General features: G+C 43.3%; 1 protein-coding gene across 1 annotated transcript; it reads right to left on the bottom strand.

Moving 5' to 3' along the window:
• Positions 1-7612: 7612 nt before the first annotated feature.
• On the bottom strand, positions 7613-15595 carry LOC119225153 (NLR family CARD domain-containing protein 3-like). The gene is made up of 7 exons (XM_062562200.1): positions 15578-15595; positions 15136-15376; positions 13171-14977; positions 10871-11044; positions 9647-9820; positions 8548-8594; positions 7613-8428 (listed from the first exon to the last, which is right to left on the bottom strand). Exons 1-7 carry the CDS (start codon positions 15593-15595, stop codon positions 7860-7862), a joined length of 3030 nt encoding a protein of 1009 aa, XP_062418184.1. The 3' UTR covers positions 7613-7859.
• Positions 15596-21028: the final 5433 nt, after the last annotated feature.

The following is a 21028-nucleotide window of genomic DNA, read 5'->3' as shown; positions in this document are numbered from 1 at the left end:
CCTGGAGCAAGAAACCCAGGACCTCCACCAGAGAGTCTGGTAGAAACACGTCATCATCAGCCTGAGACCCTCACCTTGCATCAACAGAGGGACGGACATCTTTGAAGAGTATTCCAGCATCCATAGACCCGGTACTCTTCATGGACACACAGCTGGGTTCAGGTCCAGCTCCAGGTCCAGGTCCTTGTCTCTGATGGGTCCTGTTCCCACAGATAGAACCTGAGTAAGTGGCGATGTTGGCGCATGGAGTTGTGTGATGCCCTGGGAGCTGCAAGTTTGGTGGTTCAAAACTCGGCTGCCCAATGTGCCATATCGAAGTGTCCCTAAGCAAAACCCCTAATTTCTCCCCAGGCAAAATGTAACGTGTGGATTATGATGCAATGTAAGTTGCTTTGGATGAAATGGTCAGCTAAATGGCATGTAATGTAAAAGAGTGGAGGACAGTGTGAGATGGTCCTCTCACCTCTGAGCTTTGGTCTGTCTGTCATGTTCCCCACACAGAGGGGCTTCAGAGGGAGGGACTCCCTCTTCTGGGTCCTCAGCCTGATTCATAGCAGAGTCCACACCTTCACACCTTCACAACAACCTGCTGGGAGAGCTCACACATTATTTATCTTCATCAGGACAAACACACAGAGCTCATTCACCTCAACACTAAATCATCTGTGTTGTTTTCTTCTATCTGTTAAAGTTTAGAAAGACAAACTCACTTTTACCTTTTTTAAACCCTGCTAACACGTCAAGAGCCCTATAATAACCTCATTGTATAAATTGTGTTAAGGTTAGCCTAACCCTTAACCCTACAAGATGAACATTATCATCATCTTCCAGCAGATGGAGCTGTGCTGTTTCTCCTCTTGATCCCCTTTAGAATCTAGAAGTCAGTAAAACACAGACCAGTAAGATGACATGTAGCTGTCCTGATAGGAGACACTGTGGTTACTATGGTAACATGTGTAATGGAAAAAATGTATGTAACCCTTCAAAATGTTTCATTGAATAAACACAGTTATAGATTGCAAGAGCTGGGATGGTGTGGCCATGTAAAATACTTGAGCTGGAGTGTCTCACACTGACAAGAAGCCAGTCTCCTGACTGTAGAGACACAACACGTTGGATTGGAATCCACCTGCAGGTAGAAGAACTGCCCTGTTGTGAGAATTTCCTGGCAGTCTACTGACTTTTCCTTGGAAGGAAGTAAACAGAGAAAGACATCTTTGACTCTGAGCCTTTATTGCAGTGTTTCTCAACTGGTGCGCGGGCCTTTGCATGGGAAAATTTAAAAAAAAAAATTCATCCTGTGATTTTATTTTGAAGGGACTCTCTCGAAGCGGAGTGTCGTTTTTTTTCCGGCTCGTCCGTCCATGTTTTCAGTCAGCGCGGCAATTAGAACGCGAAAGCACCCCCCCCCTCCCCCCCCGTCGACACCGCTAGCGCAACCTCTGCACCCCCAGTTGACCGATCGATTTGGGTCGCGGCTTGTCATTAAGGGGTGATGGTGGGTCCTGGAGCCAGACCAGTTGAGAACCACTGCTTTATTGTGTCCGTGCAAAATCCAAAATCTTCCATAACACAAGGGATGGTTCACTTCACCATGTGATCAGTTAGTAAAAGGTTGACACTAAAGAAAACACAAACACAGGTGAGCTCTCTGGTCCCTGCTGGGTCCTAGTGCCCCTCTTTCTGCTACCTTCCCCTCCTCATCAGTAACAGTCCTCACAGACCCCAGATCAGACTGAGCTCCTCTTCTTCATCACAGTGTCATCATTCAGACTAACAGCAGCTTCTCTCTGCCTGCTCACACAGGAGCCATCTTGTTTCCCAGCTTTAAACAATCACACGTTCACAACCATCAATGATGTCATTCAACCCATCACAGCTGCACTTACTGGTCTTGTAGACATGAACTTCCTCAGTGTGCAGCTCTCTTCTGTCCTCAGCAGGTCTGTAGAAAAAGATCTCCGTGCTTCACTTCAGCTTCCATCAGACGGAGTGAAGTGACGCAGCTTGTTGCAGCTTGTTGTCCTTCATCAGAGAGGGTGTGTCCTCATGTCACCATCAAAGTATGCAGTCTGACTGGTTGACTGAGTCTCTGTATGTGCTGTGTTCACAGGGTCAAAGGTCATCGTGAACAGAATCCTCCTCACTGCTCAAACAAGAGTCTTTCAGGATCAAAACCAGCATCTGTGGAACAATCCTTTCACCTTGTAAAGAGTTGCTATGACAACAGACTGGATGCTGTTGTTGGGACCAGATGGTTTAGAGGACCTGTGTCCCTCTTTGTCACCTGGTCTTCTTCTACATGTGGACTAGTAGGGAACACGTGATGAAGCAGAAACCTTTGTAATAAATGTTAATGAAGAGTTTATATTGAATAAAAACCTTCACTGAGACAACAGAGTCTGACCTGAGAGTGTTTTTATTCTTCACTTTGATGATCAGGTTGAACCTGTTGGGGAGGAACAACTTACCCAAGTATCAGTCTGTGTGTTAAACTATTTACCTTCAGGACAAACTGCAGCTTCCTCAGAAAGTACATGTTGTTCATGCAGGATTCTATTTCCTCATCACATGACAGCTTGAACTGGGTCATATATCTGCTGTGCAAAGGATTGTGGGTAAGAACAGCGATAAAGACGCTTGCTTACAGTAAAATGTGACTGAATATAGAACACAAACTGTAAATCCTCCATCAACCCCCCAAGGAGGAAAAAACACCAGAACTGTGAAAACAAGCTGCAGGAAAGTCAAGAGATTTATATATTAATATTTTCACCTTGATTTTCTTTTTTGTTCTATGTAATTCTTTACTTTTGTTGTGTACTATAATTGCAGCAGTGATGCAATTATAGTACCCCCGCTCTCTAACCACACGTATTATTAGCATTTCTCTAAAATAATGCATAAATCGGCGTTCCTTGTGGTACCTGAGAGGGCGAGTGACGTCATCAGCGCTCATCCTGCCACGCCGCCGTTGATTGGTCCTTTGTGAGGTCACTTTGGTTCAGACTGCTAACAAGCCTTCGATGTGTTGCATCAGCCTGCTGGTGGAAACACACTGTGGAAATGACTTGTGTTTCTCTGGGTCTTAACGAGGATTAAACCAACCAAAGCTTCAGGGCCCTTTCGCCTGCCTCATCGGGTCGGGACTCTTTAGTTTGACACGGACCCCCTGACACCGACCATCGACCCCCAAACAGCCTCGGCTTCATCACAGAACCTTTTACTATCATAGCGGATGTCTGAACTTTCGATTCTGCTGTTTAAGTCGGTAAACTGTGACTGTGGGGTTTCTCTTGTTGGCTGAGGGATGAGTTTGATGCAATAATAGACTCGTGTGGTGAAGAGGAAGCAGTTGAGAGCCACTTGCTTCCTTTTCTCTGCATCAAACAATAAATTCTTCTTTATAAGGGATTCACAGACAATGTTTTATGAAAACAAGCACTTCCCGAAATATAATCTCAATGTGCTTTTTGGATCAATTATAAAACATTTTTATGATTTTAAATATTTTTTTAAAGTTTATTGTTATACTGGGGATTAAAAACTGGATTTCTTTGCCTCCGATCAGCTGCAACGTTCCGCCGACCACCGTAGGAACCTACCACCGACCACTTTTTGCACTCGGCGCTACTGACTTGAGAAGAGTTTTTGTGCATTAGAATAAAAGTACTAGAGGGAAGAGAATGAATAACAGAACAAAATAACCACAAACAGGGAAGTTAAAGTGTGCACGTGCTGTCATTGTCAACCACAGGTTCCTCTCTTCATCTGCGTGGTGCTACTAGCAGACCTTTAAGATGCAGATGAGCTGTTAGTCCATTAACTGTTGATATTGTACTGTGGTATATTATGTAGAAAGTACAACATAAAAGCCCATGCAGACACCTGTCATTCCTCGTAAGCTCCGCCCTAAAGCATCACCTGCTTCATGGTCAGTGTCACAGTGTCACTAGCCCCCCCCCCCAGCGCCAAACGGCTGCAGCATCAGACAAACAGGTAACGACGGTGTTCGTGGAATATACCGACGTCGTTTAGTGATAAATGGACCTCGCTGGCGTCGCTTTGAACATCGCAACAGGTCCGACGTTTCCTAAAAAATAAACAAACAAAAAAACGACAAAATCCGTGATTTCTAAGCTGTTTCCAGCTGTATCAATGGTGACACCTTGTGGAGGTAAAACATTACTGCAGGTAATCTCCTTTTATTAAATCCACACTAAACGTCTCACAGACTTTTAAACACTGTCTCACACACTGTCTCTTATGATTCAATTCAATTAAATTCAATTCATTTTATTTTGTATAGCCCAAAATCGCAAATTACAAATTTGCCTCAGAGGGCTTTACAGTCTATACACATGCAACATCCTCTGTCCCGAAACCGTCACATCGGCACAGGAAAAACTCCCCAAAATATGAAAAAACCCTTCAATGGGGAAAAAAGGGACGATGCCTCAGTGAGAAGGTCAGAGGAGGGATCCCTCTCCCGGGATGTCATGCAGGGCTGGACTGGTAATCTGGCCGACGCACTTAGGGGGCGGTCGATTGGCCTACACAATTTTTTGTTTTTTTGCTTTCGACCGGCCCATAAAGCAGGGACAGCGGCCCATTGGTTAATTTTCCCTACTGGCCCAATCATCTCTTAGGAGCCCTACCCCTCCCTATCCGTGTGTCAGTCAGATGGAGTCAGTGGCTCAGAGCCAGAAAGAAATGTGTGGATTAGGATGGAGAAACTAAAACGTAAGAGCAAGGGGGATCGGAGAAATTGCGGGCCAGGTGTCTGAGTCTGACAGTGAAGTCCAGGAGGGGCAGAGTGAGCAGGAGAGTGTCATTAAAACGGTAAGCAGGCAGGTAGCTCCATGAACAGGGAGGGAGTGTTAATCAGGGCGGTGCATGAGGATAGTGTGTGTGGACCTGGCTGGGCCACAACCAAGAAGATGACGATTTAACAGTTACCTCAATTAATGAATATTATAATAAGGCAACAAACATACATTTGTCCCAGTCCAGCCCTGTATGTATGTGTAGCTGAACATATAGAGCTAGGAGTTTTATTATGTGTGTGTGAATCCGTGTCTATCTATTATTTATAATCCGACATTTGATCAATTGAAGCAGTGAGACAGTCTATGGGACAGTCTGTGAGACAGTATGTGGGACAGTGTGTTGGACAGTGTGTGGGACATAGGGTTGCCAACTCTCCCAAATCCAAATCAGGGACACTTTCGCGGGCTGCCGGGGGGGGTGCTAGCGGTCGGCGGCCGGGCTTGCACAATATTTTTTTCTTTGCAGCCTCACTGCTGATTTTCACAGAGAGGACAGCTCTCACCTCACATGCTCCGCCGCACACTGGTCTGCTGCGTCACAACACCCGGGAGTTTTTCGCGCGTCATTGACTTAGCAGGCTGTGATTGGAAATTGGGACTGGAGCTGTCCCGGACGGGACAAATCAAATTTGCTCATCATTTGGGATGTCCCGGGTAATACGGGACGGTTGGCAACCCTAGTGGGACAGTATAAGAGACAGTCTGTGGGACAGTATGTAAGACAGTATGTGCGACAGTCTGCGAGACAGTCTGTGGGACAGTATGTGAGACAGTCTATGGGACAGTATGTGAGACAGTCTGTGGGACAGTCTGTGAGACAGTCTGTGGGATAGTATGTGAGACGGTGGATGCTCGACTGCAGTGTGTGGTGACGTTGTGCAGCCAGAACAATCTGGAGCTCAATGCCATGAAGACAGTGGAGATGGTTGTGTACTTCACACAGCCCCACCTTCCCCCCTAGTGTCACACCTTGTGTGACTCCCCCTGTCACCACTGTGGACGCCTTCCGTTTCCTGGGCTCCATCATCACCAGGACCTCAAGTGGGAGCTGAACATCAGCTCCATCACCAAAAAGGCTCAGCAGAGGATGTTCTTCCTGAGGCAGCTGAAGAAATTCAACCTGTCAAAGACGATGATGGTGCACTTCTACACGGCCATCATCGAGTCCATCCTCTGCTCCTCCATCACCGTGTGGTACGCTGAAGCCACGGCCAAGGACAAGGACAGGCTGCAGCGTGTCATCCACTCTGCGCAGAGGGTGATTGGCTGCAATCTTCCGTCTCTTCAGGACTTGTTCGCTGCCAGGACTCTGAAGCGGGCCAGAAAGATTGCAGCCGACCCCTCCCACCCCGCATCTGGCCGAGAACGGTCACGATACCCGGATGTGACTCGCCCCGCCCATTTTACCGGCATGCATTGGAGCAGGCTCGTCTGTTCTTGTGAGAGCCAAATATCCCAGAATGCATTTCACCTCAGCAACAGGCAACAACGACAGAGGGAAATAAACACAACTGCTGCCGCACGAAGGGACGACTCTTGTGAGAAGTTTCTCCTCTCTTTTAACGACAGAAGTTCAAAGCTAAATTGTTCCAAAATGTTGGCACAGCCTGTGGAGCCTCCGTCGCCCCCTGGTGGAGTAACGAGCCCCCCCAGTTTGTTTACAGTCTTCTTCAGATTAACAAACTGTTAAAAAAAACTGTTTAGAATTAGGCCTTTTTTTAAAATGTTTATTATTGTAAAACACTTGTTTCACTTGAATAGTCTGAGATCAATTCTCCCTTTTTCAATGCAGGTCACAGATGTCTCCAATGTGTTTTTCACGAGGACTCTCACGTTAAATCTGCTTCATCGTTTAGAATATAAAAGAAAATGGTGAGAAACAGTCCAACTTTTCCTGGATGTGATCTTCAGATTTCAGTTAAACTCGATAAATAGAAGCAGCAATCTGGAAGAAGGCAGATTATTCCCCTCGTGTACGATAAATAAATCAGCTTTTAGGACTTCATCAGTGAATTTATTTGTGCGTTTTTTCTCCAGCTCGTTTGTATAAAAGTTGAATCACTCGTCTTCACAGAACTTTGTGTGTATTTTGCAGATGTTTATTAATCACACGGATGAAGCACTGACCTCGTGGTCTGGATTTGGGTTTACATCCCACAGCCTTTAAGCATTTATTTACATACATTCTGTGTGGAGGCTGATCATAAGCTACGCACACAACTCACCTCCAACAGCTTTTCCTTTTCTTCTTGTAGCAAAGTGTTGTGTCTTAATAAAGCAAAATATATCCATAGATTTATAGAGTCACAGTTGTCTTTTAGGTTTGTTAAATATAAAATTGATTTTGCAATTCTATTTCTAAATTAAATTAATAAATCAAAATAATTTGCTTTCAAAAGTTTTGTTGTGTTTACAATTACATTCTAAATGTATTTATTTATGAAAGTTTTTTTATAGGGGGGGACTTCCTGTTTGCGTCATCAGCTTGTTCTCCATTGCAAGCTTTGAACTACAAAATAAGATAAAATGCAGACAAAATTCTTCTTTGTGTTAAATGATGAAGATATGATTCAGAGGAGAAGCATGAAAATAAAATGAAAGGCTTAACTTTGGTGAAACTGCTTCAAATAAATGCTCCACACACAAATAAGGACAATTTATCAGACAGATATTTTGTTTTATATTGGGGGAGGGAGGGAGGGAGGGCAGATCAGAGACCTTTTTATAAAATGTCTTCTTCAACATTGAAACACATGGAGATCAATATTAGACCTTAATTTCAATTCAATTCAATTCAATTCATTTTATTTTGTATAGCCCAAAATCGCAAATTACAAATTTGCCTCAGAGGGCTTTACAGTCTGTACACATGCAACATCCTCTGTCCCCAAACCCTCACATCGGCACAGGAAAAACTCCCCAAAATATGAAATTATTAATTAGGGCCCAATATCTAAATCAGTGGTTCTCAACTGTTCTGGCTCCGGGGGAGGTTGCGCTAGCGGTGTCGACGGTGGGGGGGGGGGTTCTCTACAAGTATGAGACTCTCCGTCCTTTGCATGAACACAGAGACACTGTGGAACCAGAACTGGACCAGAGCAAGAACCCAGGATAAAGAGGTTCAGTGAATGTGGTGTTGAAGGTGTGGAGGTGGATCAGTGAGTCAGAGGAGACTCTGTAGAAGGACAGAGAGCCAGCAGGACAGTCCACATACACTGCTACTCTACCAAAGGAGGAGGAGGAGGAGGAGGAGGAGGAGATGTGTGTTACTGTCTTATTGTGACGGACAGAGTAACCTTTATCAGAACAGATCAGACTCCAGGACTGATCATTGTGTCCAAACCAACAGTCATGACTGTCTCCTTTTCTTTTGATTCCTCTGTAACTCACTGATACATAAACGCTTCCTCTCCACTCGACCTCCCAGTAACAGCGACCAGTCAGACCAGTTCTACACAGCAGCTGAGGCCGGTGGTCAAATCTGTCTGGATGATCAGAATGTGACTGATACTCCTCCACATGTGTCACCTTCCTGTTGTTCTGAGACAGTTTGAGTTTTCTGTTTACTGTGTTTGTGTCGATTGTGAGTTCACAGGAATCTGATGAGAGAACAAGACACAATACAGCTGCAGTTATTAATCATGTGTTCATCTAGTGACATCACAGAGGTGAATGAGTGATGTCACAGTGTGATGAATCAAACTCAAAGCACACTTACACTTCCTCAGACCTCGTCTCATCCATCGGACTCCAGCAGGCTCCACCCTGAAAGGAGGAGGGGGGTCAGAGCAGCATGGAGACATGGACATGACATCACTCTCATACACACAGCTTTGTCCTTCATGTCCACATGGACCACCTCTTCTTCTACTGCAGTGGAGTTTTTTTTGATTGGCCAATGACCACAGCTCATTATGTTCACTTATTCATCATCTATTATTATCAGTATTCTACTGACCATCATCTTCTATTTCACACTCAGTTTCCTTCAACAGTCAGTGAATCACTGTCGTCCGTCCATGTTTTCAGTTGGCGCTGCAAAGACAACCGCTAGCACCCCCCCCGTCGACGTCGACACAGCTAGCACCCCCCCCCCCGTCGACGTTGACACCGCTAGCACTCCCCCCCCCCCCGTTGACCGATCGATTTGGGTCGCGGCTTGTCATTAAGGGGTGATGGTGGGTCCCGGAGACAGACCAGTTGAGAACCACTGCTCTAAAGTTCGCTCTGTTTTTGGTCTCCATCACCTTCCGAGGGGAACATCTGTTTCTTTAGCTGCTAAATGCTCCCCGACACACCAGGTCCCCAATCAGGTTTGTTTTTCGCTGAACGTCTGTCGCGACTGTCACCTGTAGTTTCAACAAGACCACTCTTATTCTCCACTGAGATGGCTCTCAGTGCAAAGCACCAAAACCAAGTAAAGCTGAACTGCTTAAAAAACCAAACATTCCTACTGTGATGAGCCAACAAAACTGCAACATGACAACGTTGACTGATGTAAACCCACTATGATGCCTGTCAACATGTCAGGATACACCACTGTCCTCTCTAATCACGTGGAAACAAAATAAGCTTGAAGAGAAACAAGCCTTTATTTACCTTCCTCCCTGTTTAGGCTCACCCTGACTACTCTTCCTCACTACTTCTGTCTGTATTGATGGTCTGATGTGGGAAACAGTTTGATGAGTCTCTAGTAGTTTGAGGTCAGCTTGGTGTCTCAGGGTCACATTAACCAGACTGACAGTGGGACAGAGAAAAGGTTTCCAGCTCTCCCTCCTCTACAAGACTGATGGTCTGTGGCTGCAGCCTCTTCATACCTGAGAGTCTCCAGTCTCCAGTGAGGATCCTCCAGTCCGGCAGAAAGCAGCTTCACTCCTGAGTCTCCTGGATGGTTGTAGCTCAGGTCCAGCTCTCTCAGGTGGGAGGGGTTGGAGCTCAGAGCTGATGCCACAGAAGCAAAGCCTTCCTCTGTGATCAGACAGCCTGACAGCCTGCAGACACAAAACAACTTACATGATCAGATCAAGTCACATGATCAGAGGGAGCTGTGAACACTGAAAGGTCACTGCAGTACTGAGATACTGTCAGCTACTGAGGGGTCACATTACCAATCCCATCCATACCTACTGAATCGAGAATCTGATAACATTACATAGGTTAATTTAAATCAAAGCAGAAATAGAATAATTAACTGGGAAAAAGGTTTGATTACCATACATCTACATTTTCATCAACCCGGTCGTGTGGATCTGGCCACAGGTTCTCATTGATATCACAATGGATGTTTTCATTAGCCAAACATTATGGAAAATCCAGGCCTGACACTGGTCTGCCGTGGTCGTCGCATGCTTCATCCATGGCCTGGAGAAGGGTTAGTTGTTTGTGAGGGCACCTATTGTACACCTTTTTTTTTAAGGAAAGGTAAGTGTGGCCAAATACCAGCTTATAGATTGTCAATGGGCAAGTATAACAAAGGCCCAAAAAAGTAATTAGAAGGGTTTGAAAAGTGGTACATGGGATATTAGAAAGTGTCTGCTGGAGAATGACCATGAAATATTACATCCACAGATAATGTAGTTCAATTGGTTTATGATCCACGCTGATTGGTGTGAATGGATCTCACTATTTTTAAACCTCATGATCTAAACAATATTGTTTGTCAGTATCCATAAAACTGCAGCCAATACTTATCTTTTTGAGTAGTTGTATCGATTGATAGATAATTGTAATGAAATAAATGGATTTAAATCATTTAAAAGTAGGACTTTAATTATGAAATTGTAGTACTTTGATGTCACTTTGAGGCATATTCAATGAACAAATAATCTATGTCTTTTGTCTATTGTGTTCAAGCAATTGAAAAAAAGTGTTAGAGTTTTATAAAATATGCAACTTGATCATTGGTTGTAAGTTTTGTATCGAGTTTTTAAAAAATGGCATCTCGGTTCTGAAAATAAGGGCAAACTGATTCATAAAAAACTGTAAATTATGCAAGCAGAATGAATCTTACAAAATTCAGTGGACATTTATTGAATCCTGACCTGAGAGTCTCCAGTTCACAGTGTGCACTTTCCATGCCAGCAGACAAAAGCTTCACTCCTGAATCCTTCAGGTCGTTGTTACTCAGATCCAGATCTCTCAGACTACAGGACTGGGAGCTGAGGACTGAGGACAGAGCTTCACAGCTTCTCTCTGAGAGGTTACAGCCACTCAGTCTGAAGATACAACAAGAAGAAGGATAACATTTCTGTTCAAATTAATTCCTCTTTGATAATACATTTGAACTCAAATAAACCTATTAAGAGCAGTGAAAGTTTTTGATTAACAAATTCATGCATTGAGAAAGACATCCTCCACTACATGGAGCTGGTAGTTTAGAGACACAATTAAATCATTAAAGTAAAACTAACTGAATCTGACCTCAGAGACTCCAGTTCACAGTGCGGACTCTCCAGTCCAGCAGACAACAGCTTCACTCCGGAATCCTGCAGGCCGTTGGAACTGATATCCAGCTCTTTCAGACTAAAAGACTGGGAGTTTAGAACTGAAGACAAAGCTTCACAGCTTCTCTTTGAGAGGTTACAGCCACTCAGTCTAAAGAGAAAAGAATGAAAATATGGGTATGAACATTATGAACAACTAGAAAATGCATTTCCTGCTGAAAATGCGTTGGAATGCTAAAAGCTGGAATGAATTTAACTATTGCTGAAAATACAGAAATGAGAAAAGCTGAAATGAACTTGAAAGAATTTTAAAAAATGGGAGAGGCTTATATGAATTTGAAAAAATACAAAAATAATAAAAGCTGAAATTAATTTTAAAATTGCTGAAAATACAGAAATGAGAAAAGCAGAGAACTAAAAAATGTATTTTTGTAGTAATATAAGTAGTAGTACTAGTTATAGTTGTAAATGTGGTACTAGTAGTACTAGCAGTAGAAGAAGTAAGTACTAGTTGTACTAGTATTTGAAAGAGCAGTTCGTAATTTAACAGAACAGCTTCATTCTTTGCTTCATGGTTAAGGTACAGATATTCATTGAGGCTTTTATTTTGAAATAATGGAATTGGTTCAGGGGGTCTGGGGAGCTAATGTTTGTTATTCCAACTAAGAAGTCAGTCGGTCCACGATTGTCTGCTTTTTCTCTTTGTTTAGTTACAGCTGCCGTATTCCCTTTTTTGCGTTTGATATGCTTCACTTCCTCATACATTTCATTATAAATTGCTGCTCAGCGGGTGAGAAATATGCTGTGCACGGCGTCTTCTCCATTTCTGCATCAGTGAATCTGTGATCGATATCGTGGTCTACTTAAGAAAGCCGTGGACGTGCAATACCCCCCTGAATACCTTCAGGTCCTGTCAGACTGCACGAATCAGCTAACACGGATCAGCTGACAGAGCAGATCACTGTGAATAACTGTGACAACGAAGCCCCTGCAGTCACTAACGAGCTCAGAGGTCAGAGAGAGACAGTAATTGACACAGAATCCACACCTCACACAAATCTCCCCTGGAGCAAAACTATATGAGTTATCTAAAAAATAATTTCATTTTGAGAGACACAAGACTCTACCGAACACATCAATGTAGTTTACATGTCTCTCCGTAACTTAAAACTAGCAGTTAACAAAACCTGTTTTTTTAGGTTTAAGAAACACGTCGGCAGATTTGTATTGGAGCCTATGGGGCTTTGCTCGGGCTCCTCATTCAGAAAGTAAACATCTGTGGGATTGTACTCATGTGAGTCCGACCAGCAAAAGCACGGCATCCAAAAATTAAGCCTAGAAAGTGAATATTGTGGCTGTGAGGGCAAAAGTGCAATATTTCTTTTACCGAAATCTGATGCTTCCCTCACTGTAAATTTCCGGAACATTCCAAAGCTCTCTACATAGAAACACATGTAAAACTCAGAAAAGTACTGAAAAACTAATGAAACATAATTAGTCATTATGAAGAAAGTATAATAGATATCAACAAGTGCCAATCTTTCATAAAATAGTCGACATTCTAAAGTATAAGTGATGTTTCTAGTTTCTAAAGTTGAAAGTTGAAAAAGTTTAGGAGGATTGGAAAACAAACTCCATTTGAAAACCATGTTAAAGAAGTGGATGAAATCTAATTGTTATGAATTCAAATAAGAGCTAGAAAGCTAAACATTTTAATATTTGAAGAGTTTTAATAGCTGAAAGTGTGAGGAGTTGTAATGTGCTACGGAAGAAATCAGTCGGAATAAAGATTAGAAGAACAGTACTTGGAATGCCTTCAAAGCATTCCAACAATAATTAGAAAAAGATGGCACCATATTTAAGTTTCGATGTATGAATCTAACCCTGTCTGAACTTACAGAGCTTTGTTGGAGGCTTTGACCACTGGCAGCAGCCTCAGAAGAGCCTCCTCTGAAGCAGAGAATTTCTTTAGGTCAAAAACCTCCAGCTCCTCCTCTGATGAAAGTAAGATGAAGACCAGAGCTGACCACTGAGCAGGAGAGAGTTTCTCTGTGGAGAGACGTCCTGATCTAATGGACTGTTGGATCTCCTCCACTAGAGAACCATCATTCAGTTCATTCAGACAGTGGAACAGATTGATGCTTTTCTCTGGAGACACATTCTCACTGATCATCTCCTTGATGTACTGGACTGTCTGTATCTGATTGGTATGTGAGCGACTTTCTGTCTGTGCCATTAGACCTTGTAGGAGATTCTGATTGGTCTTTCGAGAAAAACCCAGGAGAAAGCGGAGAAATAAGTCCAGGTGTCCATTAGGACTCTGTAGGGCCTTGTCCACAGCACTCTGGTAGAGAAGCATTGGCTCAGGTTTGTCTCTAAAGACTTTAGACAACAGGGAGGTTGTTTGTTCTTCTGACAGCAGATTGACACCAGAGCTGATGAAGGTCAGATGGACATGAAGAGCAGCCAGAAACTCCTGAACACTCAGATGGACGAAGCAGAACACCTTGTCCTGGTACAGTCCTCTCTCCTCTCTGAAGATCTGAGTGAACACTCCTGAGTACACTGAGGCTGCTTTGATATCGATGCCACACTCTGTCAGGTCGGATTCATAGAAGATCAGGTTGCCTTTCTGCAGCTGATCAAAGGCCAGTTTTCCCAGAGACTCGATCATCTTCCTGCTCTCTGGACTCCAGTGTGGATCTGTCTCAGCTCCTCCATCGTACTTGACCTTCTTCACTTTGGACTGAACCACCAGGAAGTGGATGTACATCTCAGTCAGGGTCTTGGGCAGCTCTCCTCCCTCTCTGGTCTTCAACACCTGTTCCAAAACGGTAGCAGTGATCCAGCAGAAGACTGGGATGTGGCACATGATGTGGAGACTTCGTGAGGTCTTGATGTGAGAGATGATCCTGCTGGCCTGCTTCTTATCTCTGAACCTCTTCCTGAAGTACTCCTCCTTCTGCGGGTCAGTGAACCCTCTGACTTCTGTCACCATGCCAACACACTCAGGAGGGATCTGATTGGCTGCTGCAGGTCGTGTGGTTATCCAGAGGCGAGCAGAGGGAAGCAGATTCCCCCTGATGAGGTTTGTGAGGAGCACATCCACTGAGGAGGTCTCTGTGACATCAGTCAGGATGTCATTGTTGTGGAAGTCCAGAGGAAGTCGACACTCATCCAGACCGTCAAAGATGAACACAACCTGGAACTCTTCAAACCTGCAGATTCCTGCTGCTCTGGTTTCACTGAAGAAGTGATGAACAAGTCCTACCAAGCTGAACTTTTTCTCTCTCAGCACATTCAGCTCTCTGAAGGTGAATGGAAATGTGAACAGTATGTCTTGGTTGTTTTTTGCTTCAGCCCAGTCCAGAGTGAACTTCTGTGTAAAGACTGTTTTCCCAATGCCAGCCACTCCCTTAGTCATCACTGTTCTGATTGGTTCCTCTCCTGAATCTGAGGCTTTGAAGAGGTCTTCTTGTCTGATGGTTGTTTCTGGTCTGGCTGGTTTCCTGGATGCTGTTTCAATCTGTCTGACCTCATGTTCTTTATTGACCTCTGCAGTCCCGCCCTCTGTGATGTAGAGCTCTGTGTAGATCTTATTCAGAAGGGTTGGGTTTCCTGCTTTAGCGATGCCCTCAAACACAGACTGGAACTTCTTCTTCAGGTTGGATTTGAGTTCACGCTGACAAACTGCAGCAAGAAGTCCTAAATGAAGAAAACAAAGATCAATCATTCAAAGTCAAAGAATTTCAACATGTCCTTTCCTCAGAGAATGACTCCATGAATATAGTCTGTCCATCTCTAGAGACATTAGTGAAGGTCTCATTCATCAGCATGGTAATTCTTTAGAGAAATCCTCTTACTGCTCTGCAGACGCTCAGCCAGCTCCTCCTGCTTCATTTTTCTCAGGAAGTGCACAGAGATCTTCAAAAATGCCTCTCTGCTTCTCCACTGCTCTTCATCCTCACCATCCAGCACCTCCTCATCCTTCTTCCGACTCTCTAAGCATTCTGGGTAATCTGAACCCAGAACCTTTTGGATCTTCTTCAGCTCGTTCTTTACAAAAATGAGGATGTTCTCCTCCAGCCGCTGGAACAGAACATTCTATGTATGACAGGTCCATGTTGGACAGACGGACAATCCACTGTTCTACACAGTGCAGCATGGAGATGATGGTGAACTGAGAGATGTAACTAGAGATGTAAGTAGTTGTTCATGTACACACCATGAAGATGGAGTCCAAGTGTGTTTGATGCTGCTGGGCAGACTGACCTGTGGGAACCTCTAAGCTCTCCTGGTCGTCACTGGAGGAACATGAACCATCAGTTCACATTTTGTTTGGACCCTCAACATCAATACAACATTAGTTAAATATATTGGCTTATGTCATGATTCATCATGATGAAAACCAATCAGCTGGTCCACAGAGCAGTGTATTTTTAAGTTTATTCTAGTCACATGTTCAGTCCCAGTCATAAACCTGCACCTCTCTCCATCCAAGATGTGACATTGTGTATCTGAGAATATTCACAGCCAAGGATTTACAGTTAAACACATACAGACCAGTTAGATGAAAGTAATGACTTCTTTCATGATGGATAGCTTTAAACAATGCAGGACCATTTCAGCAATCCATAACTGAAGATTAGAACAGTTCTTCATCTGTTTATGAACTTACTCTGTGTCATTAGAACGGCGTTCATCTTTGAAGTCAATCGGAAGACCCTTAGACCGATCACTCTTCATGGACACACAGCTGGGTTTAGGAGACTTTCCTCTCTGCTGATGTGAACTAAACAAAACACTGAGATAACATCATCACGTTAATAATTTTATTATGAACCATCAGCTCACTTTGTGTTTGGACCCTCAACATCAATACAACATTAGTTAAAAATATTGGCTTATGTCATGATTGATCATGATGAAAACTAATCAGCTGGTCAACAGAGCACTAAGTTTATTCTAGTCGCATGTTCAGTCCCAGTCATAAACCTGCACCTCTCTCCATCCAAGATGTGACATTGTGTTTACATTTGAGAATATTCACAGCCAATGATTTACAGTTAAACACATACAGACCAGTTAGATGAAAGTGATGAGTTCTTTCATGATGGATAGCTTTAAACAATGCAGGACCATTTCTGCAATTCATAACTGAAGATTAGAACAGTTCCTCATCTGTTTAAGAACTTACTCTGTGTCATTAGAACGGCGTCCATCTTTGAAGTCAATCGGAAGACCCTTAGACCGATCACTCTTCATGGACACACAGCTGGGTTTAGGAGACTTTCCGCTCTGCTGATGTGAACTAAACGAAACACTGAGATAACATCATCACATTAATAATTTAATTATGAACCATCAGCTCACATGGTGTCCGTCCTCACAGAGACCAAAACAAGGTAAAGGTCCACAAAGTGAACCTCCACCAGAGAGTCTGAAAGAAACACCTCATCATCAGCCCGAGACCCTCACCTGGCATCAACAAAGAGTGGGCCATCTTTGAAATTTAGAGGAGCATCCATAGACTGGTTTCTCTTTATGGACACACAGCTGGTTCCAGGTCCTGGTCTCTGATGCATCCTGGTTACACATGTAGAACCAGAGTCAGTGGATCAAAGACGTTGGGACTTGGAGAAGAGTGGAGGACAGTTGGAGATGGTCCTCTCACCTCTGAGCTTTGGTCTGTCTGTCATGTTCCCCACACAGAGGAGCTTCAGAGGCAGGAACTCCCTCCTCTGGGTCCTCAGCCTGATTCATAGCAGAGTCCACACCTTCACACCTTCACAACAACCTGCTGGGAGAACTCACACATTATTTATCTTCATCAGGACAAACACACAGAGCTCATTCACCTCAACACTAAAACTCTCATGGGACACTTTCTGTATTGTTGTCTTCTGTCTGTTACACTTTAGACCAGTGGTTCTCAACTGGGGGGCGCTAACTGAAGGCATGGACGGACGAGCCGGCAAAAAAACCGACACTCCGCTGCATTAGAAGAAGTCCCTTCAAAATAAAATCACATGACCCACCAATTGAGAACCACTGCTTTAGACTTCTAGAGGAAGAGAAACTCACTTTTACCTTCTTTAAACCCTGCTAACACGTCAAGAGACCTATAATAAACTCATCGTATAAATTGTGTTAAGGTTAGCCTAACCCTTAACCCTACTAGATGAACATTATCATCATCTTCCAGCAGGTGGAGCTGTGCTGTTTCTTCTCTTGATCTCCTTCAAAGTCCAGAAGTCAGTAAAACACAGACCAGTAAGATGACGTGTAGCTGTCCTGATAGGAGACACTGTGGTTACTATGGTAACATGGGAAAGGGTTGTTCACTTCACCATGTGATCAGTGAGTAAAAGGTCGACTACAACCTGGTGATCAATGAGAGAAAAACTGAACACTAAAAAGAAACACATTCAAACACTCTAAAAAGTGACTAAATGTATTTAAAGTAGGGCTGTCAAAAATAGCGCGTTAACGACGTTAATTAGTTGTTTGTGGTTAATTACGTCAATTTTTTAAACACATTTCACGCATGCGCAGTGTGACAAATGATTCAGGTCAGGAAAGTACCTCTTCCTCTAGGGAATGCACTTCAGCAAGTCGTTTGCGCCAGTCCACGCTGAATGTTCGCAGCCAGTCTCATCTTTTTCCGTTCTAATTGCTGCTCGACTTCAAGGTGTAGCTTTTATTATTTTCCGGTGGAAATCGGGAGAAATTCGGGAGAAAGGTCGGTCCGGGATATTTTCGGGAGGGGCTTTGAAATTCGGGAGTCTCCCGGAAATATCGGGAGGGTTGGCATGTCTGGTCATCGCAGCCCTGGACCATCAGGAGCACAAACCCGTTTGGCCGACCTCATCAGTAACAGTCCTCACAGACCCCAGATCAGACTGAGCTTCTCTTCTTTATCACAGTGTCATCAGTCAGACTAACAGCAGCTTCTCTTTGCCTGCTCACACAGGAGCCATCTTGTTTACCAGCTTTTAACAATCACACGTTCACAACCATCAATGATGTCATTCCACCAATCACAGCTGCACTTACTGATCTTGTAGACATGATCTTCCTCAGTGAGCAGCTCTCTTCTGTCCTCAGCAGGTCTGTAGAAAAAGATCTCCGTGCTTCACTTCAGCTTCCATCAGATGGAGTGAAGTGAAGCAGCTTGTTGTAGCTTGTTGTCCTTCATCAGAGGGGGTGTGTCCTCATGTCACCATCAAAGTATGCAGTCTGACTGGTTGACTGAGTCTCTGTATGTGCTGTGTTCACAGGGTCAAAGGTCATCGTGAACAGAATCTTCCTCACTGCTCACAAGTCTTTCAGGATCCAAACCAGCATCTGTGAACAATCCTTTCACCTTGTAAAGAGTTGCTATGACAACAGACTGGGTGCTGTTGTTGGGACCAGATGGTTTAGAGTACCTGTGCACCTCTTTGTCACCTGGTCTTCTTCTACATGTAGACTAGTGGGGAACACGTGATGAAGCAGAAACCTTTGTAACAAATGTTAATGAAGAGTTTATATTGAATAAAAACATTAACTGAGACAACAGAGTCTGACCTGAGAGTGTTTTTATTCTTCACTTTGATGATCAGGTTGAACTTGTTGGGGAGGAACAACTTACCCAAGTATCAGTCTGTGTGTTGAATCAATTACCTTTAGGACCAACTGCAGCTTCCTCATAAAGTACATGTTGTTCATGCAGGATTCTACTTCCTCATCACATGACCTTGAATATTCTGGCTCATATATCTGCTGTGCAAAGGATTGTGGGTAAGAACACCCATGAAGAAGCCTGCTTACAGTAAAATGTGACTGAATGTAGAACACAAACTGTAAATCCTCCATCAACCCCCCAGAGAGGAAAAAACAAGCTGCAGGAAAGTCAAGAGATTTATATATTTATATCTTCACCTTGAGTTTCTTTTTTGTTCTATGTAATTATTCATCTTTGTTGTGTACTATAATTGCAGCAGTGATGGGGAATGTTCTTCTGTTCCGCTCTCCAAGTCCTGTCCACTTATAAAAGGGAGGCCATGAGTCACAAACCGGATCAGCTGTGCTCGTTATCCACTTACAGCACATCTTCCTCTTATTAGTATAATAACATCTCATTATTGTTTGTGGCAACATATTATCTCACTTCTTCCCTCCATTTATGTTCTTTTTCTTCCGGATTACTGCAGGAAATAAGAAAGCTGTGGCAAACGACTAGTTGTAGAGGAACCTATTGTATTTCAAGGAATTATTATTATTCTCACAAACCGGGGGGCCTTTTTGGGGCCTTAATCATATTCAAAAAGTTGTTAAATTTGGCATGAATATCTGGACTGTTAAAAAATGTGATAATTTTTGGGTCTCACGTTTGGGTATAAAGAAATGTCTCTATAGCGCCCTCTAGAAATTAAAAAAAGACCATACTAGGGCAGTTTCCACCCCCGATGTCCGATCAAGTTGAAAGTTGGCACACAGGTCCTCTTCGACATGCTTTACAAAAAATTCCATTATGGGATGCAAATGCGACGAACTAGATTTTCCGCCATTTTGAGTGAAAAACACATTTTTGGCATTTTCTATTAAACGCTGAGTCTGATTGTCACGAAACCTTCGGTGGATCATTATTAGTTCAATGTGCCCTTGATATATCAGAATGGTGCTGATAACTCATTGTTTTGATGAGATATGGGCTAATTAACCTCGAATCGGGTGTGGCTTAATCTGTCAGATTTTTAACTTCCGAATGACTTGGCCTGCTCTAACCAACCTTATAGCATGTGTGAACATTGAAGTCCTAAACACACCCTCATTTTTTCCAAGTTTTTGAAGAATAGTGGGCGCTGTAATTAATGCTTGAAAATCTGCCTTTTTGGCCTGTTTTTGGTCTATTTTTATGACTTCTTACAGTTGTAAAAGATCGAACTCCAGGGATTAAACCTGATTCTTTTCCAAATGGAGCAGTGTGATCCTGAGACCGTAGGCTCTAAAAATGGCATTTTGCCTGAAGAATTCCCAAACTATGTGTGTAGGGAGCATTTTCAAAAAACCACCATTCGCCACTAACGTTGAAGTTGTTTTAACTGGACCATACTTTATCTAATCTGCTCCATATGTCTCATATAGTATGAACTTATCACCCTTTAAACATCCATATCGTTGAGTTTGATTGTCACCAAATGTTTGGTGGATCATTATTGGTTCAATGTGCCCTTGATGTGGGTTAGTTAACTACCTCTGGGGATGTGTACCATCAACCTGAAGTGGAATTGTCATGAAGGTATTGATTGTTTCCTTTTAAACCCAATCTGAAAATGACCAAATGCAGTCTGGTGATAGATTTGGAAGGAAATTTGCTCATGACTGGTATTTTGAGAGGCTGTTGAGAACGACCACTGACGTGTGAACGCTTGGCCGCATTTCTAACCATGCGGCCTGTGCCCCGACGTGCAAAGGAGCAGCGAGGACCCGTCCAACGCTGCTCGCAGCTTCAACATTTTATTGTATTTTTATTTTTTCCTGAATTATCTGCACATTAATATGGATGAATAATATATTATTGAATCCATCTTCTTAACCTTTCATTTGTCTGTATTTGTTTTGAGTTAAATATGAAGTTGTGTGAGCACATGTGTTGGTTTGAGTAGTTCTCTTAGGATCTTCTACATGTGGAACGACCCCATTAGTCCCTCCAGAGTCTCACTTTGAGTCCCACTAGTTCAGAACGATGAGCTGTAATGAGAAGACAAAACC

Source organism: Pungitius pungitius, chromosome 5 (assembly GCF_949316345.1).
Source record: "Pungitius pungitius chromosome 5, fPunPun2.1, whole genome shotgun sequence".
In the NCBI taxonomy this organism is placed as follows: domain Eukaryota; kingdom Metazoa; phylum Chordata; class Actinopteri; order Perciformes; family Gasterosteidae; genus Pungitius; species Pungitius pungitius.
Note: the sequence above shows the minus strand (reverse complement) of the source record. Positions and strands in the feature narration are given on the sequence as shown.

Bases quoted from the DNA above. Each gene is read 5' to 3' on its own strand.
- LOC119225153 (XM_062562200.1), bottom strand. The intron at 14,978-15,135 runs GTAAGAGGATTT...TTCTTCATTTAG, and splicing joins GGCTGAGCGTCTGCAGAGCA to GACTTCTTGCTGCAGTTTGT. The intron at 8,429-8,547 runs GTAAGTGTGCTT...TTCTCTCATCAG, and splicing joins GAGACGAGGTCTGAGGAAGT to ATTCCTGTGAACTCACAATC.